This window comes from Lissotriton helveticus, chromosome 6 (genome assembly GCF_964261635.1).
Source record: "Lissotriton helveticus chromosome 6, aLisHel1.1, whole genome shotgun sequence".
NCBI classification, from domain to species: Eukaryota; Metazoa; Chordata; class Amphibia; order Caudata; family Salamandridae; genus Lissotriton; species Lissotriton helveticus.
In genome coordinates this window covers 2,099,391,502-2,099,410,249 of record NC_136067.1, presented here as the reverse complement: position 1 = coordinate 2,099,410,249, position 18,748 = coordinate 2,099,391,502, and the positions used below count along the sequence as shown (strand labels likewise).

At 40.2% G+C, this 18,748-nt stretch overlaps 1 protein-coding gene and 1 long non-coding RNA gene across 2 annotated transcripts in view; one reads left to right on the top strand and one right to left on the bottom strand.

Moving 5' to 3' along the window:
• The window catches only part of LOC144762068 (uncharacterized), a 144,588-nt gene that overhangs the window by 13,685 nt on the left and 112,155 nt on the right, over positions 1 to 18,748 (top strand). The window lies entirely within an intron of this gene.
• Positions 1 to 18,748, bottom strand: part of LOC144761491 (uncharacterized) — a 72,379-nt gene that overhangs the window by 567 nt on the left and 53,064 nt on the right. The window contains 2 exon segments of the mRNA XM_078646824.1: positions 1,787 to 2,370; positions 2,901 to 3,589. Coding sequence (XP_078502950.1) covers positions 1,787 to 2,370; positions 2,901 to 3,589 — 1,273 coding nt within the window.

Sequence of the window (18,748 nt, the reverse complement as noted above, 5' to 3'; positions counted from 1 at the left end):
CCTTATGACAGGGAGACTTGAAACAAAGGAAGGACTCCAATATGTGTCCTCCGTCCCTCCAAGATGGATTCTGCCTCTGGTGTAACACGGGGATTGCAAATGTACAGGTTTATGGACCTGATGTGTTCTTTTTTTGAAAAGAGAATGATAAATACAATGTTTGTCAAATTAAATAAATAAAGGGTCACAGACAGTGATCTGTATTTTTTTGGCAACATATCGACTCATAAATAGACGATAATGTCCATGAGTTTTTTTATTCATTGTGGGTGTACTGATGTTGGTAATCCAGTCGTTTTTTTTAACAGATTTCTGTCACCCTTAATTAGACCGGGTGAGTTGTTTCTCATGTCATACTGCGAATGGTTTTCTCATGGAAGTGTTAGTAGAACTGACTCCATGGAATGTTATCGTTCATCCCTGATAGATGGGTGCCCAGTCGGTCCACCCACCTTTGTTCTTTTTCAAACAGAATTTGTTCTGCATTATTGTTCTTATCTTGCAGCATTTCGAGTACTGTCCAGCTCAAGTCATCGCAGGTATGTCCCGCTTCCACAAAATGTGTGCAAAGCTTCGTGTTGTTTCTCTTCATTCTCACGTTACTCCGGTGTTCTCCAATTCGTAACTTGATTTTCCTGCAGGTCATACCTATATATTGGCGTTTGCAGGGACAGGTGACCATGTAGATCAGATGAGACGAATTACAATTGGTGTGATGCTTTTGGGTCCATTTAAAAGTCTCTGTCAATTGAAGAGTTTTGGTCGGTTTTGTGAATTTACATACACCACAGGTCCCACATGGGTAATGTCCAATGACAGGTTGCATCCTGGCGTCTCTTATGACAGTGTGGGGTTGTTTTATTTTAGGTCTTGTGTGGACCAGGACGTCTTTTATATTTTTAGTTCTCTTGTTTGCAAATCTTGGTTTTGGCCGATCAAATTGTCCGGAGGTAATTATTTGCCAGTTTTTTCTGATCAGTTTCTGTACATCATAAGTGGCTGGACAGTAAGTGGTTACACAGGTCACCAGATCCTTTATTGGTTCCTTTTCATTGGTTTGTAAAAGGCATTCGCGTGGCTGATGTTTAGCCCTTTTCATGCATTTTTTGATCACTGATGGTGTGTAATCCCTTTGTTTTAATTTCTGGCTCAATTCCATTGCTTGTATCTGATAATCATTGTCTTTGCTGCAGTTCCGTTTGTGGCGTAGAAATTGGCTGAAAGGGAGATTATCCCGCAGCGGTCGTGGATGATAACTATAGTACGAGAGCAAGCTGTTCTTTGCCGTGGGTTTAGTGAAAGTTTTTGTCTCCAACTTCCCGTTCTCATGAAAGATGGTTAGGTCCAGAAACGCTATACTTTGGTTATTGCAGGTAAACGTGAACTTAAGCCAACGGTCTCTTGTGTTTAGCCATTCCATGAATTTCATCAGGTCTTCTTTGATATCCCAAGTCAGCAGGACATCGTCAATATATAGTTTCCAGTATTTGATACCGGAAACGAAGGGATTTTTGGTGTTGAGTACCCAATTTTCTTCAAGTTGACTTACATAGAGTCCTGCCACCGAAGGGGCGCAGGCACTTCCCATGGAGGTCCCATGGCTTTGTAAGAAAAGTTGTCCATTGTACTCAAAGTAATTTTCTTTTAGGACTAGACGACAACACTCCAAAATGAAGTGGCGAGGGGTTTTATGTGGCCAATCTTGGCTGAAAAGAATATCTTCCACCATTTGTAGGGTATCCTCCTTGGGCAAGCTCGTGTATAATGCCTCGACATCCAGGCCTACCAACAGCATTGTGTTTGGATTGTATTCAAAGTTCGCAATTTGTATCAGGAGGTCTCTGGTATCTTTTAGATAAGTAGGTGTTCTTTGGACCAACTTTTTCAAGTACTCATCTACAAATTTAGAGAGGGGCTCCAACAATGATCCGATGCCCGAGACAATGGGACGTCCTGGTGGCGGTGACTTGTTCTTGTGTGTTTTTGGTAATGAATAGAAAAATGGTATTTTGGGGCTTTTGGGTGTTAAATATTCAGCCTCTTTTTTTGAAATCCATCCTCTAACCTCTGCCTCGTGTACCATGATGGCGATGACATTAGTCAATCTGTCGGTAGGATCTTCTTCAATTTTTTTGTAGAAAATCTCGTCAGACAGGAGTGATAGGCATTGTTGGTTATATCCTTCTTTTGATAAGATCACTACACCACCTCCCTTGTCTGCTGGTTTTATGACGATTTCGTCATTATCTTTCAACTCCATCAGTGCCAGACGTTCCTTTTTGTTCAAGTTTTGATATGTCTTTTTGTTAGACGCCAAATTGTCAATTCCTTTCATGATTGCCTGCTCAAAAGTTTGTATCTCAATGGGTACTGAAGTTATTGGGGGACAGAACTTAGATTTTCTCTTCAGACTTGTGTCACCTTCATTGTGTGGACTGTTCGATTAATTAAAGAAGGCTTTTAATTTCAAAGTTCGACAAAATTCGGAGACTTCACATTTCAGTTTAAATCGATCCAATGTTGGTGTCGGCACGAAGCCTAATCCTTTGTTGAGGACGGTCATCTGGTCATCGGTTAGGTTGATGTCTGATAAGTTCACCACTAGTGAGTCTTGTTGCTTGGGCCTGGTGGTGCTGACGACATGCTGCGTGTTTGTACATTCGGTTGTTGGTCTTGCCACGTCAGGTTTTTCTTTCTCCCTCGCATTTGGTTTTGGCCTCTCCCTAAAAAAGGCTGTTGTGGTTGATTTGTGGCATTAGATGACGGGTGATTATCCATTTGTTGTTGAGGGTGAATGTTAGGGTTGTAGGGGTTCATCCAACCTGTAAAGGGAGGCATGAAAGGTTGGTAGTAAGGTATTTGATTCCCATGGAAGAATGCGGGTCGTTGCCATCTATTGCCTCTTCGTGGACGATTGGACCTGAAATTGTTGCGGCCCCTTCTTGGTGTTGATTCATCTGAGCTCCCATCAGAACCCACAGACGAATTCCATCCAGTGGATCCAGTATCTGAGCCATTGTCTGTTGTCACATAGTCTTTTTTTGTGTTCGGATGCATACACTCTTGGGTGAATTTTTTTACATCTTTTCCTAATTTTTGAAGTTTGTTCTGCATCAAGTACTCATGCGTTTCGTCCATTTCTTTCGTTATTTCTTCTAAACGTTTTTTGTATATCGATGGATTGATATTTTTCTTCATTTCATTCTCACACTCTTTTATTTCTACCAATAATGCATCCGAGAGTCGTTTTGCTGTCTTCACTATGAGCACCAGGTAATCAAGGGTACATTTCCAAGAAATGGAAGACCAATCACATCTAAACGCGAGGTCATGTAAAAAGATTCTCGGTGCATTGGTGACCCACAAACCTTTAGGTGCTGTTTTTGACCTCAAGTACTCAGTCATTATAATCCCATGTATGGCGGTGCGTATTTGTTCTCTTTTTTTATTGGTCAGTGTGTCCCAATCATCTGTTTGTGCTAAGACCTGGATCAAATCTGTGTTCTGTAGCAGCGGTTGTGCTGCTAGAATCTCATCAATGTCAACTCCTGTAAAACTTAAACCGCTGTTCTCCATATTCCCTTCCTTACTGTGCAAAAAAAAAAAAAAAGGAAAAATATATATATACGCCCCAGTAACTATATAGATATATAGGAGGGGTGTGAGTTTCCCGCAGCTGTACGCTGCTTACGTACTTCTATCAAAAAAGAGGGAAGAGGATTTATGGTCCATTCAGTTCCCCTGATTAGATCCAAAGTTAATCAAAAAGGAATGGACACTAGTATCTACTGAACCATTGGTTCACATATGACAACCCTCATAGGCAACCTGATTTTATCGATGCGGTATATCTTTTATCCGCCCCGTCAGGTGTCATGGCATATTCATAGGGTAGTCAAAAAGCGTGTGGTATGCCCGCCTCACCCGAGGCTACCTCTGGTCCAGGTAGAAGTGTCCAGGAATAACAGGGAGGGAAAATTATTATAAAAGACAGTGTGTCTCCAAAAAGTTTTTTAATGAAAAAGGTTGACACTGTCAGTTAAAAATTATCGATATATATGTAATCGAGTAACTAGATTACCATATATCTATGTATATATGGATGCGTCAACATGTTTCAGCTCTTTAGGCCCAGCCGGGTCTGTAGAGCTTTCGTCAGGACATAAAACAACAAACATAGAAATGAGGTACTCACACAAGTCGTGTAGGTTCCTTTCGCTATTTTTAGCGTTTCTTATTTAGTCACCTGGAACATAGGAACACAGACACAAACAATACAATACAATATAGTGTGTTGGTTATGGTGATTAGGCATAATGCTTTTCTTGAAGCACACATACTAGGATTACTAGTGAAACGATATGCACCTAGTTTTTAGCTACATAAATTTGTTGCAAAGGAGAGAGCATTCGAGAACAGGTTTATAGTGTACATACGGTGAGCAGACTGCTTAGTACAAAGCGTGTTGTGGCGGTAAAATATTTAGACTCTAACAAGCATCTAGTCAAAAAAGCGCGCAATATTGTGTGGCAATTACGCGCTCTGTTGTGTGGCATTGAGGACACGCGGTAAAAATAACTATAAACAGTACCTTAATAGGTGCTTTTGAAAACTTCAGCAGGGGTTTAGAAGTCGCTAGACGTGGTCTTTGCTAGAAGGATATTACCAGAAATTAGAGGTTATAAACTAGACTTCTTACCCGTGTGCTGTCGTCTGTGGCAATAGTTCTTACCCACGTGGACCGCGTTTAGGTCCCTGTGCTGACTCTGCCCCTGGTTACAGGCGGGGCTCAGCTTCCTGGCCTTATGACAGCGAGACTTGAAACAAAGGAAGGACTCCAATATGTGTCCTCCGTCCCTCCAAGATGGATTCTGCCTCTGGTGTAACACGGGGATTGCAAATGTACAGGTTTATGGACCTGATGTGTTCTTTTTTTGAAAAGAGAATGATAAATACAATGTTTGTCAAATTAAATAAATAAAGGGTCACAGACAGTGATCTGTATTTTTTTGGCAACATATCGACTCATAAATAGACGATAATGTCCATGAGTTTTTTTATTCATTGTGGGTGTACTGATGTTGGTAATCCAGTCGTTTTTTTTTAACAGATTTCTGTCACCCTTAATTAGACCGGGTGAGTTGTTTCTCATGTCATACTGCGAATGGTTTTCTCATGGAAGTGTTAGTAGAACTGACTCCATGGAATGTTATCGTTCATCCCTGATAGATGGGTGCCCAGTCGGTCCACCCACCTTTGTTCTTTTTCAAACAGAATTTGTTCTGCATTATTGTTCTTATCTTGCAGCATTTCGAGTACTGTCCAGCTCAAGTCATCGCAGGTATGTCCCGCTTCCACAAAATGTGTGCAAAGCTTTGTGTTGTTTCTCTTCATTCTCACGTTACTCCGGTGTTCTCCAATTCGTAACTTGATTTTCCTGCAGGTCATACCTATATATTGGCGTTTGCAGGGACAGGTGACCATGTAGATCAGATGAGACGAATTACAATTGGTGTGATGCTTTTGGGTCCATTTAAAAGTCTCTGTCAATTGAAGAGTTTTGGTCGGTTTTGTGAATTTACATACACCACAGGTCCCACATGGGTAATGTCCAATGACAGGTTGCATCCTGGCGTCTCTTATGACAGTGTGGGGTTGTTTTATTTTAGGTCTTGTGTGGACCAGGACGTCTTTTATATTTTTAGTTCTCTTGTTTGCAAATCTTGGTTTTGGCCAATCAAATTGTCCGGAGGTAATTATTTGCCAGTTTTTTCTGATCAGTTTCTGTACATCATAAGTGGCTGGACAGTAAGTGGTTACACAGGTCACCAGATCCTTTATTGGTTCCTTTTCATTGGTTTGTAAAAGGCATTCGCGTGGCTGATGTTTAGCCCTTTTCATGCATTTTTTTATCACTGATGGTGTGTAATCCCTTTGTTTTAATTTCTGGCTCAATTCCATTGCTTGTATCTGATAATCATTGTCTTTGCTGCAGTTCCGTTTGTGGCGTCGAAATTGGCTGAAAGGGAGATTATCCCGCAGCGGTCGTGGATGATAACTATAGTACGAGAGCAAGCTGTTCTTTGCCGTGGGTTTAGTGAAAGTTTTTGTCTCCAACTTCCCGTTCTCATGAAAGATGGTTAGGTCCAGAAACGCTATACTTTGGTTATTGCAGGTAAACGTGAACTTAAGCCAACGGTCTCTTGTGTTTAGCCATTCCATGAATTTCATCAGGTCTTCTTTGATATCCCAAGTCAGCAGGACATCGTCAATATATAGTTTCCAGTATTTGATACCGGAAACGAAGGGATTTGTGGTGTTGAGTACCCAATTTTCTTCAAGTTGACTTACATAGAGTCCTGCCACCGAAGGGGCGCAGGCACTTCCCATGGAGGTCCCATGGCTTTGTAAGAAAAGTTGTCCATTGTACTCAAAGTAATTTTCTTTTAGGACTAGACGACAACACTCCAAAATGAAGTTGCGAGGGGTTTTATGTGGCCAATCTTGGCTGAAAAGAATATCTTCCACCATTTGTAGGGTATCCTCCTGGGGCAAGCTCGTGTATAATGCCTCGACATCCAGGCCTACCAACAGCATTGTGTTTGGATTGTATTCAAAGTTCGCAATTTGTATCAGGAGGTCTCTAGTATCTTTTAGATAAGTAGGTGTTCTTTGGACCAACTTTTTCAAGTACTCATCTACAAATTTAGAGAGGGGCTCCAACAATGATCCGATGCCCGAGACAATGGGACGTCCTGGTGGCGGTGACTTGTTCTTGTGTGTTTTTGGTAATGAATACAAAAATGGTATTTTGGGGCTTTTGGGTGTTAAATATTCAGCCTCTTTTTTTGAAATCCATCCGCTCACCTCTGCCTCGTGTACCATGATGGCGATGACATTAGTCAATCTGTCGGTAGGGTCTTCTTCAATTTATTTGTAGAAAATCTCGTCAGATAGGAGTGATAGGCATTGTTGGTTATATCCTTCTTTTGATAAGATCACTACACCACCTCCCTTGTCTGCTGGTTTTATGACGATTTCGTCATCATCTTTCAACTCCATCAGTGCCAGACGTTCCTTTTTGTTCAAGTTTTGATATGTCTTTTTGTTAGACGCCAAATTGTCAATTCCTTTCATGATTGCCTGCTCAAAAGTTTGTATCTCAATGGGTACTGAAGTTATTGGGGGGCAGAACTTAGATTTTCTCTTCAGACTTGTGTCACCTTCATTGTGTGGACTGTTCGATTAATTAAAGAAGGCTTTTAATTTCAAAGTTCGACAAAATTCGGAGACTTCACATTTCAGTTTAAATCGATCCAATGTTGGTGTCGGCACAAAGCCTAATCCTTTGTTGAGGACGGTCATCTGGTCATCGGTTAAGTTGATGTCTGATAAGTTCACCACTAGTGAGTCTTGTTGCTTGGGCCTGGTGGTGCTGACGACATGCTGCGTGTTTGTACATTCAGTTGTTGGTCTTGCCACGTCAGGTTTTTCTTTCTCCCTCGCATTTGGTTTTGGCCTCTCCCTAAAAAAGGCTGTTGTGGTTGATTTGTGGCAGTAGATGACGGGTGATTATCCATTTGTTGTTGGGGGTGAATGTTAGGGTTGTAGGGGTTCATCCAACCTGTAAAGGGAGGCATGAAAGGTTGGTAGTAAGGTATTTGATTCCCATGGAAGAATGCGGGTCGTTGCCATCTATTTTCTCTTCGTGGACGATTGGACCTGAAATTGTTGCGGCCCCTTCTTGGTGTTGATTCATCTGAGCTCCCATCAGAACCCACAGACGAATTCCATCCAGTGGATCCAGTATCTGAGCCATTGTCTGTTGTCACATAGTCTTTTTTTGTGTACGGATGCATACACTCTTGGCTGAATTTTTTTACATCTTTTCCTAATTTTTGAAGTTTGTTCTGCATCAAGTACTCATGCGTTTCCTCCATTTCTTTCGTTATTTCTTCTAAACGTTTTTTGTATATCGATGGATTGATATTTTTCTTCATTTCATTCTCACACTCTTTTATTTCTACCAATAATGCATCCGAGAGTCGTTTCGCTGTCTTCACTATGATCACCAGGTAATCAAGGGTACATTTCCAAGAAATAGAATTATACAATTGCTGAACGGGAACTTTTAGCTATTAAAGAAGTGTTTCGGGAATGTCGACATCATCTTTTGGGGGCAAAACATACTATCACTGTGTATTCTGATCATAAAAATTTGCAATTTTATTCCACGGTTAAGGCTTTCACTCCCAGACAGATGAGATGGTTACAGTTTTTTAGTGAATTTGACTTCATAATCACTTATCGGCCTGGAAATAAACAGTTGTTATCAGACACACTTTCACGATTAGTTTGTGAAAAGAATTTCTTGTCGGGTAAAGAACCGCCAAGTATTCTACCCAAGGAGAGAATTGTTGCGGAAATTCATTCTGAAAGTTTCTTGGATTCTGTTAAGAAAGAATTAAAGATGTATGATATTCAGGAGTGGTTATCTAGAAAGGGAAATTCTATCAGAGAAGGTCTGTTCTATCACGATAATAAATTGTTTATTCCCACTAAGGTTTTACAAGATAAGGTAATGCAATGGAATCATGATTTAGCTATTGCTGCACATCCTGCTATTAATAAAACCTTGGATTTATGTCAGCGTCATTTTTGGTGGGAAAGAATGGTTCTTACTATTCAGCAATTTGTTAGAGCTTGTCCAGTTTGTTCACGGCAAAAAGCCTTACATGCAGTTCCTATGGGTTTACTTCATCCGATGACCATTCCTCCTCAACCTTGGCATACAATCAGTCTAGATTTTATTACTGATCTTCCTAAATCTAATGGTTTTACTACAGTTCTTGTGGTGGTTGATTTACTATCTAAAATGGGACATTTTATTCCATTACCTAAGATTCCAACTGCAGCAGAATTTATTACTGTGTTTTTGTCGAACATTGTAAAACTTCATGGTCTTCCCTCAAAGATAATTTCAGATAGAGGTCCTCAATTTATATCTAAATTCTGGTCACAGCTTAGTAAACAACTTGGAATTGAGTTAGCTTTGTCTTCTTCTTTTCATCCACAGACTGATGGACAAACAGAGAGAGTTAGTCAGCATTTAGAACAGGGTTTACGTTGTTTGTTGACAACTTCTTCTGGTTGTTGGGATGAAGTTCTGCCCTGGGCGGAATTTTCTTATAATAATACTACACATTCGGCCTTGGGTTGTTCTCCCTTCTATTTTCTCACAGGTCAACATCCCAGATCACTACCAATTCTCTTACCTGAGGAACAGCAGTTTATGCCTGCAGTTACTGATAGGTTGACGTCATTGATTGATATTCAGGAAAAGGCTAGAAAACAATGGGTTAAAAGTAAGATTACTATGAAAAGAATAGCTGATTCTCATCGTAAATCTTCTCCTTTGTACAAGGAAGGTCAGTTAGTTTGGTTGTCAACAAGAAATATTCAGTTGGAAGGTCCCAGAAAGTTAAAACCTAGGTATATTGGGCCTTTTCAAATTGAGAAAATTCTGAATCCTGTGTCATTGAAATTAGTTTTACCTGAAGAGTATGCTATTCATCCTGTTTTCCATGTATCCCTTTTGAAACCTTTTGAGCCTTCTACTCGACCTGATAATCCTCCGCCGCCAGTGGTAATTGGTGATCATGTTGAGTATGAGGTTAAATCTATTTTGGATTCAAAGAGAGTACGAGGTACTTTGTATTATTTGGTTGATTGGAAGGGTTACGATCCTTCTGAGTAATCTTGGGAATCGGAAAAGAATGTTCATGCCCCTAGAATTGTTAGGTCCTTCCATGCTTTACACCCTGATAAACCTCGACCTGTAAGACGACCTTTGGGGGGAGGAACTGTTAGGGGTGCTACTGGTCGTCTAGCTTAATTCAGGTTTTTAGGGTTCAGTTAGTGTATGCTGAAACTGAAAATCTAATGTAATGTTTGTTAAAAGATACAGAATTTAATTTCAGTCATTGTAAATGGAAGGTTTGAGGTTTGCATTTAACAATGCTTGTTGAATTCTTGTCAAAGGGGAAAGCTTAATTATTTTCTCTGCCTAGATTGTGCGCTCCTTGTGAGACAGTCTCGCGCTGGTTTTTGAGGCTGGAATCTTTTTGAATGGGAGCTCGCGCTGACGCTCGTGACAGAGCTCAGTCTATAAATACATGCTCCTGTCAACGGTCGGCGCTTCGTCTCATGTTGTTTCCAGACGGGCGCTTCTGTTTCAGAACCTGAGCTTCGCTTCGTGAACAAAACCCATTAAAACTCCTTAATTACCTAACTGGAATTCCCAAAGTATTTCCCTTTGACTTCTGTCCCTAGTCGTGACCTTGAAGCGGCTGTCAGATCAGCGGTAGCGCGGTAATTCAATTACCGATGACTTGAGGTTTTCTTGTTTTCCTCGTGTGACAGCGCGGATATAAAATTACATCATCGGCTTCCTGGAAGGCAGTTGCAGAGCGTTCGAGATTTCAGTCCTCCGTGTTGAAGTGTGGAAAAGGACAGTAAGAATTTATTTTACTACAGTAAAGAAAGCTGAAGAACCATTTGTTTATTCTAACGTTTACACAGCCTATTAACTGAACTGAGAACTTTGAAACTCTTTGAAAAAGGCTGAAGTGTGACTGACTGAGTTTTAAAACAAACCTTGGCAAAGACAAGGGAACATTTATTCAAAAGTCTGTAAAATGTATATATATATATATATATATATATATTACCTACTGGCGGTCGCCAGTAGGTATATATAGTTAGGATTTTTTCTCTATGGGTTTTTTGAAAATTCTATGTCTAATAACTTTGCTGTTTGTGGACGGAATTGGCTGAAATTTTCAGGAAAATGGCACATTTTGTTTCTGAGCAGCCTTTGAAAATTTGGGGGGGGTTCGTCAAGGGGGGGCCGAGAAAAAAGGGGGGTCCCAAAACGCGTTTTTCCCATGTTAATTTCCATAGGGCGGTTGGCCTCACTTTTAGCCCGAACGGCTGAATGGATTTGCACGAAACTTGGCAAAATTGTAGGGACTGGTAGCCCGATGTGCCTTTTGTAGGTCTCAATATATGTGCTCCAGTGGATTTTGAGAAATTAACGTTTAAAAAAAGATATATATCTGTAAGCGCGGACCAGGCAGCGGTCTGGTTCGCGGACTTTTCGCGCAACGGAGCTTTGTGAAGCGAAGCTGATTGGTTCTCCGGCGTCTGTCAACATTCCAAACAGTCCGTAGCGGCCGCCATCTTGTCTCTCGGTAGGATCGAGAGACAAGAGGAGGCGAAAGCGAATGGGCAAATGACCATAGGGGGGCATAGTAGATCCTCGCTGACCCCCTAGGTTTGATGTGGAGGTTTTAAAAGGGCCCCGCGGGGCAAAAAAAAAAATAATAATAATAATCGAACGGCTGAATGGATTTGCACGAAACTTGGCAAAATTGTAGGGACTGGTAGCCCGATGTGCCTTTGCTAGGTCTCAATATATGTGCTCCAGTGGATTTTGAGAAATTAACGTTCAAAAAAAGATATATATCTGTAACAGCGCTCCGCTTCGCGTACTTTTCGCGTTACGGAGGTTTGCGAAGCTGATTGGTTTTTCGGCGTCTGTAAACATTCCAAACAGTCCGTAGCGGCCGCCATCTTGTCTCTCGGTAGGATCGAGAGACAAGAGGAGGCCAAAGCGAAGGGGCAAATGACCATAAGGGGGCATAGTAGATCGTCCCTGACCCCCTAGGTTTGATGTGGAGGCTTTGAAAGGTTCTCGCAGGGCAAAAAAATATATACCGTTTTTTTAGTTTTTTTGCGTGGAGTGCGCTCGGTTCGCGAACCGGGAAGCGTTCTGGGGAGCGTACTTTCTTGAAAATTAGTGAAAAAAGTTAGAGTACAATAATAATTGTGAGTGATCAGATGTAGGGTAGCTCTGAGAAGAGCTTTTGGGTTTATGGTACATTTAGGTACTTATAAGTAGGTACCAATGCACATTCTTAAATTCAGAGTGAAAACTCTGTTGCCCTCATCTGAGAAGTGAACTCCATCTCCTCTGTAGATATCTTGCAGGTAGTAACGCAAGTTATTGTTGTACAGGGAGCCCATTCCATGGTCTCTCATGTAAGCTGAAACAGATTTGTTTACATGCTTCCTCGATTTCTCAATTTGTGGACAAAATTGGTTCGACCACCTCCATTTCTGTCTTTGGCATATATTTGAATATACCAAGGCAGTCTGAGGAAAAAGTGCCATCAATTGCTCAAAGGTGTCCTTTAAAAGCATTTCCAGACCTACCCCAGTCAAAGTGCCCAAATCATTACCTCCACAGTGCACAATTAACAGGTCAGGTTTTGGCAAATGCATAAAGGTTTTCACCAATGGTATCAATTGGTGACATTTTAATCCTCTGTGGCCAAACCACTTAATTTCCACATCTTGTAAATTGAGGTTAGGTAAATTCCTGTTTTCAGCGTACCTTTGAGCCCAATAGATGTAGCTATGTCCAACAATCCAGACAGAAAACATGGCGAGAGAAGGTTCTCCTGCAGTCAGATGAAGTGTGGCAATGAAATGGCAGTTGAAAAAATGAGAGTGTAAAATGAAAAAAACTGAGGAGTTTCTGTGTTAATGAAGCAGTAAGAGTGATTGGTGGATTTTGATTGCTGAAAACAGAAAGTTAGTGTGCATGGATGAGTTCGTTGAAAGATGTATTTTGAGTGGCGAAGAAAAAATCATTAAATGAAAGAATGCTTTGGATATGCAGGTGCACTGAGAGTTCAGAGTTCAATTGCAACATTGTTGTGTGAGAGGTCTTGCAAGAGGTGGTTGCTATGCAGAAAAAGCAGAGAGGGGGCAGAGGGGGGAAGGGTTTTGCTTTGAAAAAAAGTGAGGGAAGAGTTTTGATTGGGTGACATGAGAGATCTGTGTGAGGAATTACAGCATTTCTGTGCTTTTGATAGCTGCAGACTCTGGAGTGCATACCTTTTGCTCTGCTGAAGACAAATTGGTGTGTTTCTGAGACTGTTTTGAAACTCAAAGTATTTGCTAAGGTGAGAAAAAATTTCTTTAATTTAGATAGAAAATAGTGTGCTTTAAGGAGAAAATTATGAAGAAAGTTGTGTTTTTCAAATGTTGCTTTGTCTCAAGTGTTTCACAAATAGATTTTGTTTCTTTGAGAAATTGTAATTGGAGAAAATGTGAAGTATTAGTACTGACAGGGTTTTTATGTGCATAGGAGCTGTGGAGTGTTTTCAAATTATGACTTGTAAATCGTTTTTGAGAAAAAGCAATGGTTTTAATATTGATGAGAAGGATATAATGGTGTCTGCTTCTTTATAAGGTAATTGAGAGTCTTTCCCATTTCAATGTAAGAAGTTTGTCTGTGGAGCAAATTGCTTGTAAATATGCTCCCACCTGTGCATGGCAAATTTAGATTTTGAATGTTTCCGTTACATAGGCATGTTAAAGGTGACTGAAACATGCTGCAAAGGCAATCAAAAAATGCTTTTATGTGTCTTAAGGACATTTTAAGTCATTTCCCCATGTGCAGTGTTTTCAAATTATGAGTTGGAAATCGTTTTTGAGGTAAAGGAATGTTTTCAAAATTTATGTGCGCCATATGACCCCAAATTTTTTTTTCAGGGGTGCAGCAGGGTGTTCTTGAGATACCCCTGCACCGTCGGAAAAATTCGTAATTTGCGATGAGGTAATTGCTAATCGCAAATTGCACCTTCATTCCTATGGGCCTCCTGCTGCATGGAAATGAATGGGTAATCTTGCTGAAATGCAAAGTCGAATCTGTATTTAAAAGGGTCTGCACCTCTGTACGGGTGTTCGCTATGTGAAGCACGAAAGTTTCACGGGCCGAACTCAAGGCCACCTCTCTCTGAGACAAAAGAGCTCTTATTCTTGCCATGCTGTTGAAATGTGCTCCCAAGGTTGGTATTTGTGGCCAGATTGAAAACTCCCTATGTTCATGTGTGGGAGGAAATAGAACATTTCTGCAGCAAATAACCCGTTCATTTACTGTTACGATAAAATGAATACTTTTAATTAACCCAGAACAATCTTCATTATTGAGCATCAAATAACTACCATTTTCCAAGAACTTGAACGTGGGGATGATAGCAGGAACTGGCGTGCCTTGCAACACGCAAGCCATATTTGGTCGGTGTTTGTTGCATGAACCGTGTAACTGTCTGTGCCTACACATTAGTGAATGATCTGGCGTCTCAGTGCATTCCTCTCCATTCAGATAAAGTTCTTGATCATCTTTGAAAATCTGTATGTGTATGGAAGCGACCAGACTTGATGAAGAAAACCACTACCTAAAGGTTAATAACGACCTATTGGTATATATTTCATACAATTTGAAAACTTATGTAAAGCAAAAGGCAGCGTTATTAAACCGTGGATAAGGCACGTTGCCAAAGCAGTCAACCTTTTGGATTTATACTGGAAATGTTAAAGGAAGAATTACGGAGTAGGGCCTGTAAATCTTTAATAGACAACGAGTAAAATTACTCCAACCATCGTATTCCTCTAACTCCGGGATAGTAGGGGTGTTTAATTTTTTAGAAGTAGCCAATCCAAAGCATTTGGTCTGGGAAATTGTTTCATTCACAAACAACATATGTTTTGGGATGAGACATGCACGGTGGAAAGCCTCAGTGCCTTGTACCTGCCAGGTTCGTGAACCCCAAACTGATGTAGATCCTGGATATTTTTACTCTGTATTACGTTAGCATGGTCTCATTACTGGTTTAAACGCCATTTTTCCTTTTTTGTAACTTCTGCACACGACACTTAGTTGTTGCTTTAGCTTTCAGCCTACCTGCGTCAAGATCTATGCCTGCTTCAAGCAGGCGCAGGGTTTTGATGTAGCTTTGTCCTATCTGATTGTAAATGCGGCACACCGTGGGTGGCAGAGCAGCGGTGCACGTTAACTGGTGCATCCCTGGGGATGTGCTAGTTAATATAAATCTGCCCCTTTACATTTAATTATGTGCAGGGGACACAGAGTAGGTGAGGTTTATCCAAGGTTAAGAAGAGATGAGTCCTGTTCAGTGAAAAATTGGAGATAGGCTTCAGTATATTATATACTTAAGTAGTGTGTTAAGTTTTTGATGACTGTTATTAATTTACTGTTGGGTAATAGTGGTTAATAACATTTTTTATTATATTTTACCACAGATTCAACTGCAGATTATTTCAAGATTTTAGGATGCCTAGCAAAGAAAGAGTAAGAAAGGCTGGAAAACGTCAAAGACAGCAGGAGCATGGAATATTGCAGCAGTCCTCTAACAAAAAGATTTGTCAAGTCACTAAGAAAGCACCGGGTAAGAGTCGAAAAACAGTCATAAGAAATATGTGTAGTAAAAAAAATATTACTACAGAAAATGTTTCACTCCAGAAAAGGAGAATGAATTCAAATGGTAAGGAAAGGCCAATGAGAAATGTTACTGCTAGAGTAAGAGATAACTCTATGCATGAAAGTAGAAGGAAACAACAGTTTAGGGATATTCGTAAACGAATGTTCCGCAACAGGATAATTGGGAATTTGTTAAAAAATATTAAGAAAGGTCAGCAGAAAGTGGTTTTTTATAAGAGAAAAAAAATAGTTGAGAAAGTTATTGATCAGGCATTTGAAATTAAACGTAAGTTATTTATTTTGACAATCAATAGAATTAGGAAGCTAAACAAGGTAATTTATGATTTCAAAAGAAATAGTAGATGGAAGAGAATAGTTAATCGTAGTAATTTTTGTGAAGTTTTTTCTGGAGAATGGATGCATAGTTCAAGCTCTGAGGCATTTTTTAATGAGGAGAGTTATTTCCAGGATAATGATTTGGTGCATGCAGTTGACACCAGTGGTCGAGCTTATGAAGTGAAAGATGGTTGTCCAGTTGAAAAAGAAAAACTTGTGAGAACAGAGATAGAAGAGGTGTTAGGTAATGAGGTTTTAGGGAGACGTCCTAAGGGTCCTGTGTACACCTGGAAGTGTAGTAGTATTTGCAGTGTACGACAGGATTCCATCAATTTGCTTTGTGATTTTATACGGTCATTTAGTAAGAAAAGTTTGAAGCAGAAAATGAAGTTGTTGCAAGAATTAGATCCTTGCAGAGTGAGAGAAGTGATAGGTTTGCATGGTCATTCACTGGCTTGTCTTTCCAGGAGAGTATGCCAGAGTGTTTTTCATCATTTCAGGATGCTAGCAGTGCATCATAATAAAGTGAGGAAATTAGTTAGAATGTTGTATTATGCTAAGAGTCCAGCAATTATGCTTAAACAATTATGCGCTGCTCTTTTGCATGGTTCTGAAATAGATGTGAAGAATATATGTGAAGAAATTGAGTTTTGTTACTTTGGAAGTAAAGAGGAGAATGTTGAAATTGACCAAGAAGAAGAGAGTAATGTGGAAGATAGTGTACAGGTTTCCAGTACAGATAATTTCCAGAGGGAAATTGCGACGTTTGAGGTGAAATCAAGTGAGAGGCCAAATTTCACTTGTGTGTGTTGTCGACGCACTTATTATAAGAATCAGACTAAGTTAGTGGATTTATATGGAAAAAGTGAAAGGGAAAATAATAGTGAATGGAAGGATTTTACAACATACTTGATGGTAGAAAATTGTTTTGATTTGGGATTGGATCAACGTGTGTGTACTTATTGTTGTAACAAATTAAATCAAAACCAGATGCCTGCTAGAGCAGTTCATAATAATCTGGAATTGTTTGAAATTCCTTCTGAATTGAAGGATTTAAATACTTATGAATCTATTTTGATTCAAAGTATCCATCCCTTTCAGGCTATTGTAAGAATGGAGCCAAAGACAGGGAAATTGCCTCCATCAGATTTACAGAGAGGATTAAAGGGAAGAGTTGTTTATTTGCCTCTAGATTTAAAGAAAAACATTAACACAATTGGAGTAGAAAAAGTGGAAGAGGAACCTCTGGTTATCTTAGTTAATGGGGTTCCGACAAAGAATAAGAAAATATGGCAAGATTTAGTAGATGTTAGGAAAGTCAAAAGGGCAACATTGTATTTGAAAAAATATAATAAATACTATAAAAATGTATATGTTGCAGAAGAGGAAGTAAGTGAGGAAGAGGATAGCGATTTGTGTGCTGGTCAAATTGAGAAAGTAGAACCCTGTACTAGTGAAGAAATATATGAACATTATAGTGTTCATCCTTTGCATTCCAAGGAAGTCATGGGGAATGCTATTGAGTTGTTTCAAATGAAACAAGCGAAAGGGAGTCCCATTAGTGTTTGGGAGGAAAGTTTGGAAGCTCGGTGTTTCCCACAGCTTTTTCCAACAGGTCAGGGAGGAAGATATGATGAGCGACCTCATCAAATTCCTGCTTCTGAATACCGGACTTTGCGATTGTATGCAGGAGATCCTAGGTTTCGACAATGCATTCCTTATTTGTTTCATCTCCTGTTTGAAAGCGATCTGTCTGGACTGTCATATGCAGTGAACCACATCTTGAAAAGTGGTATACACATGCAAAACATCTCGGCAAGTGACTTTATGGATAAAGTCAATGTCCAAGACAGTATTTTGGATTCTCACCTGATTAATCTCATGGCGTGTCAGCGTGGTACTAATGAGTACTGGTACCGTCGTCATGGTGATTTAAAATGTATGCTGAGGAACTTAGGAACTCCCACATGGTTCCTCACTTTGAGCTGTGCTGAGTATGGCTGGGAAGACTTACTTGAATTTCTACGAGAGGCAAATGCTAACGTAGAAAACATCGAATTCAAGACACCCGGAGAACTGTGCTCTTTGGATCCAGTCAATGTATGTAGGTACTTCAATCATAGATTTGAAGGTATGATGTCTTTCATCATGAATAAGAAGAATCCACCTCTTGGAGAGGTGTTGGATTTCTTCTGGAGGAAGGAGTACCAAGCAAGAGGTGCTCCTCATATACATATGTTGCTGTGAATCAAGGATGCACCTAAATTTGGAACGGATGCAGACGACTCAGTGATGAGTTTCATAGAACAGTATTCTACGTGTGCTGTTCCAAACGCAAAGGAGAAAAAAAGCCTAAGAGAAAAAGTTCTACGTTTCCAAAGCCATCGATGTGGAAAGTACTGTCGTCGTAAATTCCGGAACAAAGACAAGTTCTACACCAAATGTCGTTTCGGCTTTCCACGATCGGTGATTTCTAAAGGAAGAGTGAACAGTTTGATGTCTTCGCTGCGACATAATGTGATGAAGAAATCACCTAAAAACACATACAATTTGAAGAGGAACGAAGAGTCTAAGTACATCAACGACTACAACCCGGTGATTTTGTCCATGTGGAATGCTAACATGGATATACAGTTTGTGGCTGATAACTGTATGGCTGTGGCTAGGTATGTGACATCTTACATCACCAAAAAAGAGAAGACAGAATTGAAGGATATGTGGGAGGACATTTCCCATGAAAAGAGCCTCAGCAAGAAGTTGTACAGTTTCACTCTGAAGATGTTGTCGCATCGAGAAATCGGAGCTTACGAATGTTCTGACCGGTTGTCTTCAGCAAGTCTCTATGCCAAGTCCAGGAGTATCGTTTGGGCGAGTGTTGGTCTTGCTGCAACGCGTAATCGAGTTCTGAAACCTGTGCGGGAAATTGAGTATTTGGCGGAAAAGGAGCCAAACAGTACCGACATTTTGAAGAGCAACATGTTGGATACATATTATCCAAATCGAAGCAGTCACCTCGAGAATGTTTGTCTGTATGAGGTTCTGCAAAATTACATATTCAAG